The sequence below is a fragment of the Pteropus alecto genome, unplaced genomic scaffold (assembly GCF_000325575.1).
Source record: "Pteropus alecto unplaced genomic scaffold, ASM32557v1 scaffold38, whole genome shotgun sequence".
Lineage (NCBI taxonomy): Eukaryota > Metazoa > Chordata > Mammalia > Chiroptera > Pteropodidae > Pteropus > Pteropus alecto.
The window spans coordinates 8,108,162-8,120,315 of record NW_006442512.1 but is presented as its reverse complement, the minus strand read 5'-3'; the positions used below and the strand labels follow the sequence as shown (position 1 = coordinate 8,120,315).

The 12,154-nt window shown below is 30.4% G+C and overlaps 1 protein-coding gene across 1 annotated transcript in view; it reads right to left on the bottom strand.

Annotated features, from left to right (window-relative positions):
• MDGA2 (MAM domain containing glycosylphosphatidylinositol anchor 2) overlaps positions 1-12,154 on the bottom strand; it is an 813,395-nt gene that overhangs the window by 392,398 nt on the left and 408,843 nt on the right. Inside the window, exon 3 of the mRNA XM_006922688.3 lies at positions 7,059-7,233. Within this exon, the coding sequence (XP_006922750.1) occupies positions 7,059-7,233 (175 nt within the window). The remainder of the gene's footprint in view (positions 1-7,058; positions 7,234-12,154) is intronic.

The following is a 12,154-nucleotide window of genomic DNA, read 5'->3' as shown; positions in this document are numbered from 1 at the left end:
TTATATATATATATTTTTCCTCTTTCTTGATTTAATTCCTAGTTTTGGTGGAATATATATAAAAGCAATGTCCTGAGAAAGGGAACATTGGAGAAAAATTTGGAAATCTTACAGGTCTAAAAATGTCTTCTATCTTCTCTGATATTTGAAAAAAATGTCTGGCTATATATAAAATTCTGGTTTAAAAATAATTTTCCTAAACAAGTTCAAAAGCCTTACTCAATTGTCTGCTAACTTCCTAATTTATATTGAAAGAACTGTGCCATTTTGATTTTAATTCTTTATATGTAATCATTTTAGAAATAAATTAAAACCTTTTAAAAACTTCAAAAATATTTATTTTGCTCCTACTGTTTAAAATTTCATGTTGATATGTTTTGACATGAATCTTATTTACTCCAGCATGCTAGGTGCCCAGTGGACCCTAATTGAAAACACATTCCCAACTATGATGAGAAATTTTCTTAATTAAAAAAATAATTCTTCAGCTCTATTTTCTCTGTTTGGAATATTTATTTAAATATTAGATCAGCTGGATTAATTCTGTAATTTTCTTATCTTCTTTTTCTTCTTCCAACCGTTTGAATGTTGGATTTTATTTTACTCTCTTTAAGATTTCTTCATGTTTATTTTTCATCCCTTCTATGGTTTTTATGTTTTCATTTTTAATATTTTAAGAGTTCTTTGAAAATTAGTTCTCCAAAAATTTCTCTTTTTGTATTTTCCTGTTCTGGTTACATGAACGTAGTTTTTTTTTTCTTTTTTCCTTGAAATATTAATTTAAAATATTAATAATTATGTTTTGTTTTGTATTTTAGCTAATTCTATTATCCTTGTTTTCCAAATTCTTTCCCCATTACTTTGTCTTGGTTTTGAGAATATTCTCTCAAATGTCTGGTTATCTGCTATATTCAATTCTAAGAATATGTTTTTAAAAAGCTCACCGGTAGCTTTGTTGATCAATAGTAAGCTTTATTGTGAGTGTATTAGCTGAGCTGTTTCACCAAGGCCCCTATTTGTCAGAAAAAAAAGATAGCCTTTTCTCCAGAGCTCATCAGTTTTCCTAGACAGGGATTTTCTGCATAGAAGGCATTCTCAGAACCAAATGTGAGAAAGGACTGTGATGAACATGTAAACTTTCACTTAATATCACTTATTTAACTACAATATGTTGCTTCTTTTTGATAATTCCAGGTGTCTTAATTCAAAGTTTCTCTGGTTCAACATCCTCGCCCCCGCCCCCGAAAAAAAAAAAAAGAAAATACCAGTTTTCTTAAAGGATTGACTAAGGAGTTGGTAGAAGTTGGCAGGTAAATGGAGGAGGTTAGACATTAAACTGTATGAAATATGGGAGGAGATCTGAGTGCGTAACTTTTCTTATATAGACTTTCAACCAATTCTGATTTTGGACTCAATTACACTCTAAGAGCTAAGTGGTGTCTCCAATTTCTGAGCTTTTTAAAAGTTCTGTAGCATGGCATGCATAGTTCTGTCCTTCAAATCAAGAGCTTTGAGTTAAGCTTTCTTTAATATGATAAGCAGTGGCCACTCCCTGATCTGATTCTTTTCTTTTAAAATTATATTTCTGTCATCTCCTCCCCAGTCTCTCCATCCTTGGTGATATGTGTTTAATTGCTGTTGTTATTAGTTTTTTTTTATCATCATTTTAGTGTGGTTTTAGGGGTGGGGGAGCATGTTTAAAACAATAGATGTTTAAAACAACTAATTCTACATGTTTATCTTAAACATAGAGCTGTTAGTTTTCATATTCTCAGAAGGAATTTATTTCTGACAGTCTGAAATACCTTCTGAGAGTCTGAAAACTAGATTATCTGAGGCTAGAATTGTAAAAGCATTTCAATGATTAGTTTTTATCAAAAATATTTGTATAAATGGGTCAGATATTAGAAAAAAATTAATCATTATATGGTTATAAAATCACACTATTTGTAAATTTACTTTTATTAGGAATTATATTTCACAGAGCTTTTGGAATAGTTTTATAGCTCTTAAAAATGTTTTAAAGACAAATAATCTTAAAAACAGCAAGAGAAAAGCAGTTAGTTACTTATAAGACTGTCAGCTGATTTCTCAACAGAAACTTTGCAAGCCAGAAGGGATTGGCAAGAAATATTCAAACTAATGCAAAACAAGAAACTACAACCAAAACTACTTTGTCATTTAGACTTTAAGAACAGATAAAGAGCTTCCCAGACAAGAAAAAGCTAAAGGAGTTCATTGACACCAAACCAGTATTACAAGAAATGTTTAAGAGATTTCTTTAAGAAGAAGGAGAAGAAGGAGAAGAAAGAAGAAGGAGGAGGAAGTAGAGGAGGAGGAGAACAACAACAACATCGAAAATATGATTAACAAAATAGCAATAACTACATATCTATCAACAATTACTTTAAATGTAACTGGATCAAATACTCCAATCAAAAAACAAAGATGGCTGAATAAATAAGAAAACAAGACTTTTACATATGCTGCCTACAAGAGACTCACTTAAGATCGAAAGACACACACAGACTGAGAGTAAAGAGATGGAAAAAATATTTCATAAAAATGGAAACAAAGAAACAAACAAAAGCTGGGGTAGCAATACTTATACCATTCAAAACAGATTTTAAAACAAAGCTTATAACGAAAGACGGAGAAAGACCTAGTAATTCTACTTCTCGGTATTTATCCAACATTCAAAACAATAATTCGAAAGGACAAGTGCATCTGGTGTTTATCAGAGCATTATATATAATGCTCAAGATATAGAAGCAACTGATGCCCAACAATGGCTAAATGGATAAGAAGAGGTGGTACATATGCACAATAGAATATTACTTAGCCATAAAAAGAGTGAAATCTTGCCATCTGCAACAACATGGATGGACTTAGAGGGTATTGTGCTGAGTGGAGTAAGACAAATGGCAAAGAAAGACAAATGCCATATGATTTCACTTACACGTTGAATCTAAAGAATAAAATAAATGAAAAACAAAACAGAAAATCATAGATATGGAGAATATTTTAATGGTTGCCAGATGAGAGAGGATTTGGGGGGATGGGTGAAAAAAGGGGAAGAAATTAAGAAGCACAAATTGGTGGTTAGAAAATAGTCATGAGAATGTAAAGCATAGGAATATAGTCAATAATATTATAATAACGATGTATAGTGTTAGATGGGTACTATATTTATCAGAATGATCACTTCATAAGTTGTATAAATGTCTAATTGCTATGTTGTATACCTGAAACTAATATAATACTGTATGCCAACTATAATTGAAAAAATTTAAAAAGTTATTTAAAAACAGAAATTATATATAGGTTGAGGTATGTATGATATGTGAGTTTTCAGAAAGGATAAAAATGGCAACCTATATTATTATTATATAAATAAATAAACATCTTATGAAATATAGATAAATAAAATAAAAGGAAAAAATGATGTCATATAAATGGAGAAACATAGTTATAATATTTTTTCCAAATAATAATAATATTCTTGATTGAAATAGTAAAAAGAAAAATAAATTTCGTAGTTGCTTTTTAAAACCAAAATGGTAGAATTTTTCTACCACGAAAATTTTTAGAAAATTAAGTGGAAGGAAATTGCTGCTTGTGTTTAATAAATCTTCCCAAATTGATCAAAATTTTAATTTGGTGTCACAAATATTTCAAAATATCTAATAAAATCACCTCATTTTATATCAATCAACAGTGTAGCAATTCCTCTTATAAAACTAAAATTCCTCATCAAAATAATGAGGAGTTATCACTAAATTTTATTTTAGGTAGATATTAGCTCTAAAATCTAGAAACTTATGATCAGAACATGGGATTGAATGAGAGATATACGTTTTCACTATTACAAAAACTCTCCAGGACTGGCTATGGCCATAAAATTAACACTTCATAGAGTACATTTTAGAAACAACCTATTACAAGGAATTCAAAGCTAAATTCTAATATTATTTATTAGAATTTCTATTAAATCCACATCATACTCTGCCTGAGTTTGTTGCAAATATAATCCTCACCTCCAGATTATTTTGGATTTTTCTTTCTATACCCATCATGTGTTCCAAGTTCTCTTGAGATTGATGAACATTTCACTTGTGGGACCAGTTTAGAAAATAATATAGAAATCTGTCTAGTGCAGGTGATGATTCTAATATCATGACTCTAAACAGAAAAATAGGTCCTATTGTTTTACCGTTTCCTAAAATACTTAAAGCAAAGGACCTGAAATGAAGTTGCTCACTTGTTTATGGTTTATAAAAATGAATATCTACTGAATCAAGCAGTCCAACATCAAATCAAAATCCAAACACAGATGAATGTTAAGACTGTAATCCAGTTTTAGACATCAAGGTTGCTAACTTTAAATAGCATTAATAACCTAATTACCTTCTTATTAACAGTGATAGAACAGGTTTAAAATTATAAATATTCCTGTGGAAAAAAGATACTTAAACCTTAAAATTACAGTCTTCAGTCATGGTTATATTTGACACACATGGATTCCTCAAATAGGCCTAGTTGTCTCTATTGTGAACTGTTCTTATCATTTGAAAAATGTTTGAAAAATTACTATCTGAAGTTTATTTATCTGAACCTTTAACAATAGGCATAACTCTTTAAATGCATGTCTAGATCCCATAAGAAAAATCTCTTTTCTGGAGCTGAAGGCAAAGCATTCTCTGGAAAATTTATATTGGAGAGATATCCATAGAGTCCATAATTTATTACATGTTATTTTCTCAAATAATATAATTTTAGACAGCTTTCTAATAAATCCTGGCCACCAAAAAAGTATTGAAAATGGTATTTCACTGTAGTTTGTATCACAGTGACTTTTCACTTAAACAACATAAAACAAAATGTTCGTCAAGTCCAGGTTAGTGGGAAAAATCTCGAAGAAGTCAAAGAAGAAGGGAACAGAGATAATGCTTTCAGCATGGCTGCTTGGAAGGTGGCACAGCCTTAAAAGACAAACAGAGGTTGGAAAAACTGGAAGGGGCAAAGTCATCATTTCCGCTGAAGTGTGCAATAGGAACTAAGTCACTGAGGCACTATCGAGTCTGGACAGCAAGAGATATAAATAGATAGAAAAGAGTGGGTATAATGCAGAATAGTACTGAAAAGGCTTTGTAGTAGTAGGAGGAGAGGAGAATGTTTTCAAGAGTCCTTAAAAATGTCATTTCCCTCTCTGTGTTTGATTTTTAACCCATAATTACATTTTTAAAAAATTATTATTATCAAACCTATTTAAGTGGCAATGTAAGTCACAATCTCTTATTCATAACCTTTGGGAAATGTTTTTCAGAGTATTTCAGATTTAAGAAAGATAATACAGTATATATACCATGTATTATGTAACACATCAAGCAGGATCTGTGGTGATACTATGTAATCAAACACATTCTTTCCTGAGCAAAACGTGATTATTCATATAAAGTAGGGTAAATAAAGAATATAAAATCATTTATATTTTTCCACTTGAGTCATTTCAGGTCAGAAGTTGCCATCAAACTAATTCACATCAGGTTTTGCTGAAAAAAGTTACAAAACAAAACAAAACAAAACACACCCATTTAATTTTCAGAACTTATTAGACTTAAGAATTGTGTCTAAGATATTGAAGTTGTATATTTTAAAACTTCATGACCAAAAATATAGTAAAAAAAGCATAGGTACATACATACTCTATAAAGTTATATCATAGAAGTATTTAATTCATTTAAATTAAATTTAATTTAAAGCTATGAACAAAAATACTCAAAATGATATTTTTTTGAATAAAGTATATGTAACTAAAAATATTTAATCAGGAGATGAGGAGCCAGACACTATACTGAAGTTAGGAAGTTTGGAGAAGGCCAACCTGTGTGCCAATAAGAACAGGGGGAGAGCAGCTCATGGGATGGAGATTCCCAAGTTATGCCAAGAAATGCCTAAGGGACTAGAACATTTAGAAAGATTGGAACATGGATTTCTTCTCTCTTTTACTTTTCAGGAAGAGAGCAAGCACCTGAATGTGGAAGGTGAATCACAAATGTAGCCCTGTCAACCACTTCTCAGTAACCTAAAAAATTAAATAAAATTCAACACAGTATCTGATAAATAGATCTTATATAATTCCAATCACTTTCCTAACTATACAACACTTGTCTTGCATTGAAAAAGGAAAGAGGAAAGAACAAAAAACAGGCAGAAAACCAGGAACTCCTTACTTGTTACTTATGCCTGAATTCCTTTAATGTGAGGGAAAAAATTATTTTATTCTAACATTAGAGAGTTAAATAAAATGTAAGTTCTTGTAAAAAGGCAATGGAGTGATGAATAGATCTATTCAAAAGATCAAACTGATTGTAGCTCCTTATTTTATTTTTGTGAGGAAGAAAGTAAGGAGACCAAGAGGATTTTAAACATATTTGCTAACAGTAAACAGTGAGAAAATGAGATTAAGAACAGAAACCAACACTTTCAAGGCAGCACAGCATTGGCTAATGTACTGGTCACTTTCAACTGAGTTGGATCAAAAACAGACTCTATACAGATATTTTGGTCTTTCACAAACAAATAGCTCCACGTATATGATGTGTACTTAAAAAAATAAGAATAGCTGAAATCACACACAGGTAAAATTAACAAAAAAGTTAAAGTATGTACAACATGATTCTTTAAACAAATATAAATATTCATTTATATACTTACATGTAAAAATAAGAAGTACATGGTTTATTCAACACTAACAGTCATTGGGATTGTCGGTAATTATTTGTTGTCTTAATCTTCTGGTTCTTAAATGTTCTTTAAAAAATATTTCTAATGTTTTCATAAAAATTATGAAAATGTCTAATAGAGATTCTTCAGGAAATATATTAAATCAGCTATCATTATTTCATATACTTTTTATTCTCAACTAAATAGAAGTCTATTTTTAGCAATAAACCATAGGTTTTCACAATAGACAAACTATAAAAAGTTTATCTCAAGTAGTAAGACAGAAAAATTCATAGTAGACTTAACCATAGTTGCCTGGGTAATTTACTTACAGTACACATCCACTCTGATTGACTTTATCGCTGGGGACCCCAAGCCATTCTCTGCTTTACAGTAATACCGGCCTCCTTGGTGTCGCTGAATATTTGTAATTCTCAAAGTCTCATTGAAGACACTTGAGTCTTGGAATCTGTCAGAGGCACTTCCTGCTGTTTTGGTCCACCTGATCTGAGCAAGCATCAACAAAGATTGTTACTTTAGGTTGGTTTTTTCACAGGGAAGTCAAAAATCAAATCATTTGAGGAGTTCGTTTTCAGAACTACTACAATGCCATTCTTGGCCAGTTATTGAAAAATTTAAAAAAGTTTATACATACAATTAAATTATAAAATTGTAAATGCAATGTCATCATTGTATAGTGTATATAAGTTGAATTCAATTGCATAGAATTCATCAATAGCTTAATCAGTGCAGAGGGCAAATAAATATAATATAAAGGGAATTAAATATAAGTATAATCACCTCGCTTATCTGTGGTTCACCTACTGTGATTTCAGTTAACCTGCAGTCAACTGCGTGCGGTCTGAAATGTTAAATGGAATATTCCAGAAATAAATAATTTATGTTTTAAATTGCACACCACCATTCTGAGTCATATGATGAAATCTTACACTGTCCTACTCCATCCTGCCAGGGATATGATTTATCCTTTTGTCTGGTATATCCATGCTGTGTAAGCTACTGCCTATTAGTCACTTAGTAGCCTTCTCAGTTATCAAATCAACTGCTTCTGTACTTGTGCTCCATTAATTCTTGTTTATCCTAACAATGGACCCAAACCAGTTCACATATCATTTATCACACTATATAGTTATAATTGTTCTATTTTACTATTAGTTATTTTTATTAATCCCTTACTGTGCCTAATTTATAAACTAAACTTTATCATAGGTATGTCCATATAGGAAAAAACGTAATACATATAGGGTTCGGGACTGTCCATGGTTTCAGGCATACACTAGAAGTGTTAGAAAGTATACCAGAGAATAAGGAGGGATCTACTAAAGTACACAGGAAATACAAATTAGTTTCTCTTTTTGTTGGGCATTTAAGATTTTCTTTTATATTTCTCAAACCTTGTAAATACATTTTATTTATTACTACAGGTACTGTAGCTAGGCTCTCAATTTTTTTTTGGACATGCTTCATTATTTTGTTTCAAACTTCTTGTTGATTTGAAGAATTTAAGTATATTGCTATAATGGCTTTTTGAGATTATGCATAATTTTATACACCTGGTTGTTAAAGGTGTAGTTTTTTTAATATGGCTTTGCTTTAATAAGCTCACAAATGACTTGTCTGTTTTGATAATTAGAATTCACTTTACATCAATAATTATTTCCGAAAAATGTGCAAACTTTTCCAAAGAAAACATTTCTATTACACTGCCAAAACACTCTGAATATCTAAAACATTTAATTATAAACAATACCATTCTTTTAAACACAGCTGTGTATGACAGACTTAGTTTTTGCTATCAATAAAGACCAGCATTCAACTCAAATTTTGTGTATTTTAGTTTATAAAACCTGAACAAAAGCCACATGATGGTACTGCAAAGTGATACAAAATAGGAAGTAAAAAAGGATTTAGTTTTATTTCTCTCCTTGTTCCTGCTGTATTATATATTTGTTTTTATTTTCAAATTGAGAAATGGCTGATAAAACTCCTCTGGTCAACACACATGAAGAAACATGAAAAAATGCCACTGAAGACTATGTCTTCAAAATTGAAACCCTATAATACTGCCATTATGTATGCTATCTTTATATAATGTTAATTAAAATATATGATCTAATGACTTTAAAAGTACCTTTAAAAAGCCCTCCAAATCATTAAAATGTCAGTATGAATAAATCATATTTGCCCTTAATTGTTGGGTAAATAAAAATATTAATTAGAGATAATAAAAATTGACTAATTTACAAAATTAAATATCAAATACTTATTCAGCACTTTGTGCATGGAACATACACAGAAATAAACAGCATAATTACAGATTTCAAGCAATTTATAAACTGATTACAAGTATGCATATAAATAACCAGGGTGTAACAAGGGCACTGGTTTGATAAGTAGTATTTCCATGGCGAAATCTGAAGTTCTATTTTCATTTAAATTTTAAATCTACAGCTAAACGAATAAAGAAGACAAATAAATAAATTACATATTTTTGTTCTTGTATATAAATATACTAATTCTCTTTAAGATATTAGATATTTCTAAGATATAACCTAGGATATAAACAAAAAACAATTTCAATTAAGAGACCAAGTTTTCTTTGATGATCACGATATAATAACTAAAATTGATTTTGAAAAAGAAATATTTCAGAAAATAAAAAAAAAAAGTGTATCAGGATAAAAAGAGAGGAAAATGGCCTAGCACTTTCAGATATTAAAAATACATTATTAAGATACAATGATTAAGTTGTATAATACTGGTATAGTACTAAAAAATTGTTCAAGAATAGGGGAAAAGAGAGGTAAGAGTGTGTATGCACTTGTGTGTGTGTGTATGAGAAAGAGACAAAAGAGAAAGGTGAAAGAGAGAGAGAGAAGAAACTATGACATAGACTAGCAGTTATCAAACGTTTTAGTCTTAGACTACCTTTACACTCAAAATTTATTAAGGACACCAATTGTTTTTGTTTGTTAGAATTATATCCATTCATAATTATTGTATTAGAAATTAAAACTGAGACCATGTTAAACTATGTATTATCAACTCATTTTTAATTATATAATAAACTAATGACATGTTAACATAGAGAATATTTTTAGTCTGAAAACTATATATTTCAAACAAAGAATAATTGAATAAAAAGAATGGAATCATTTTATAGTTCTTCAAGTCTCATTAGTATCTAGTTTAGTGGAAATGATCTGTCTGGAGAATCATATCAGCGTCTGCATGCAATCTGTTGCAACATGTTGCTTTGCTTGAAGTATTTGAAAATAATCTGGCCTCACAGTATTTGGTTGTAAAGGGAAAGGTATTTCAACAACCTTTTCAGAACATCGTGAATAGTCTTTGATATCACACTCAAAAGTGGTAGTGTCCTAATATTTGCTTGCAAAGTGGAATATATAACCATATCGATGACCTTTTGGCACCGTTATATTAAAATACATTGGTCTATCCTGCACTTTGTATAGCTTTTTACTCATACATGATTTTATAACATCATGCATTAGTCATTGGAAAATATAAATTCACGGATATTCCAAATGTTGACACATTTCATTTTATAAGACAAGTCATTTTTATTAATCTCATCATCAGTATCTTCAGTAGAGTCTTTAAGTGTTGGGAAGCCATCATGCAGATTTTGACATTGATAGATTTTCCAAAATTCTAGTTTTTATCTTAAAACATTTTATCTTAAAATTTTATCATTAGTAACACATATAGCTAAGGTGCTTTCTTTGAGATGGCAATTTCACTTCACTTTTGAGAATATATTTGCCAAATACCCAAGTCTGAATAACCATAATTTGTATAACAATTATTTGTTAAAGTCAAAACACAATTTTATGAAAAAAAAGTGTCTAATATACCACAAAACTTAATCACACAGTCTGTTACCTTGAGAAAACCACTGTACATTAGTAAACAGCAGAAGTGTTTTATAGAAATTTTCCATTTTGTCACACAGAACATTAAAAATATAGTAGTCAAGTTTCAAAATATGAGTTTTTTCCACCCTTTCTCTACTTTTTAAAAATAAATACTGAAAGGAAATAATCCTGAGTCACAGAAAGATAGGAATCTACTCATTGAGAGGGCTTACAAGTTATATATGTAATTGAAGACACACACACACACAAAAAAAACCCTAGACATACTCTGATAAAAGTTGTGATTTTGAAGTCTGCAAAGGAAATCATGTAGGCTTCCAGGCAGAAGGAACAGACTGTCACAATGTGTCAGAACCTACTCATTTCCTAATATTGACTCTCCCGTTTTTTCATTGCAGTTGAACCTTAAATTATCCATCAGATAATGGCTGTCCAGGACAAAGAAAACATTGCCCAGTTATCCATTCAGCATGTTCTTGCCAGTGTATTTCAAGCAGAAATATCCTTATAAGAAAGCAGTACTCTACATTTAGCTCATTTCAGCATGTTTCCACTGGCTCTCATTGTGGACCATGAGCTTATTTGAAATGAACATCAGGCACAAAGAAGCAATAAAAGAGAAGAATATAAATTCTTGACATCACAGAGTTGTACCCACCTGACCTGAACTAGTTATAGCTCTTGATTTCTACATGAGAAAGAAATAAAATTTTATATTATGTCATAATCTGGGAGGATTTTCTATGACTAGCATCTAAGTTTAATTCTAATTGATAAGCCTGGGTGGTACAGGAGATCAGTTTGTCTTCAAGAGTCTCATCTCTACCACTGAAAGCTCAAAAACAATGGAATAACACCTGCAGTTACTAAAAAAAGGGGCAGGGGTGAGGGGTGGGGTGGGGTGTGTGTATCTATATCCCAGTATCTGACAGCCAAAATCTCATTCATCTTAGTATGAAAGAAAAATATTTAGTGCTATGCAAACATTCAGTAATCTCAAAATTCAAATAATCCCACCTGACAAAAATACTTGAGACAATATTAAAACCACCGAATGAATAAATTGGATGTGAAGCAATGATATAGAAAAGCATATGGTGGTGAGCATTTAAAATGAGTATATGTGCATTTGATGAATAAGTATGGTTCATCTGAGTAATATACAATTCAAGTACTAAATAAAATTTCTTAAAACCAAAATATAAATATATATAGAATAAAAAGATTAGTAATATTTTAGCAAAACTTTGGAGTTTGGAGTGGGTGTAGAACATGAAGAGGAGGTAAAACTCTTAATGCCTTGTGGGAAGAAAAGGAAAGGGAAGGAGAAAAATAAGTTATCTAAAATCTTACACTTTAGAATAGTCGAAAGGGGAAAAAGTGTGTCTCTATGAGAGGAACAGTAGGTATTTGTTTACAAATATCAAAGAACTATAAATATCTGATTAAAACAATTTTTAAAATACACAATTCCAGAAATGAGAGGGAAAATAAGATAAAAGGGAAAG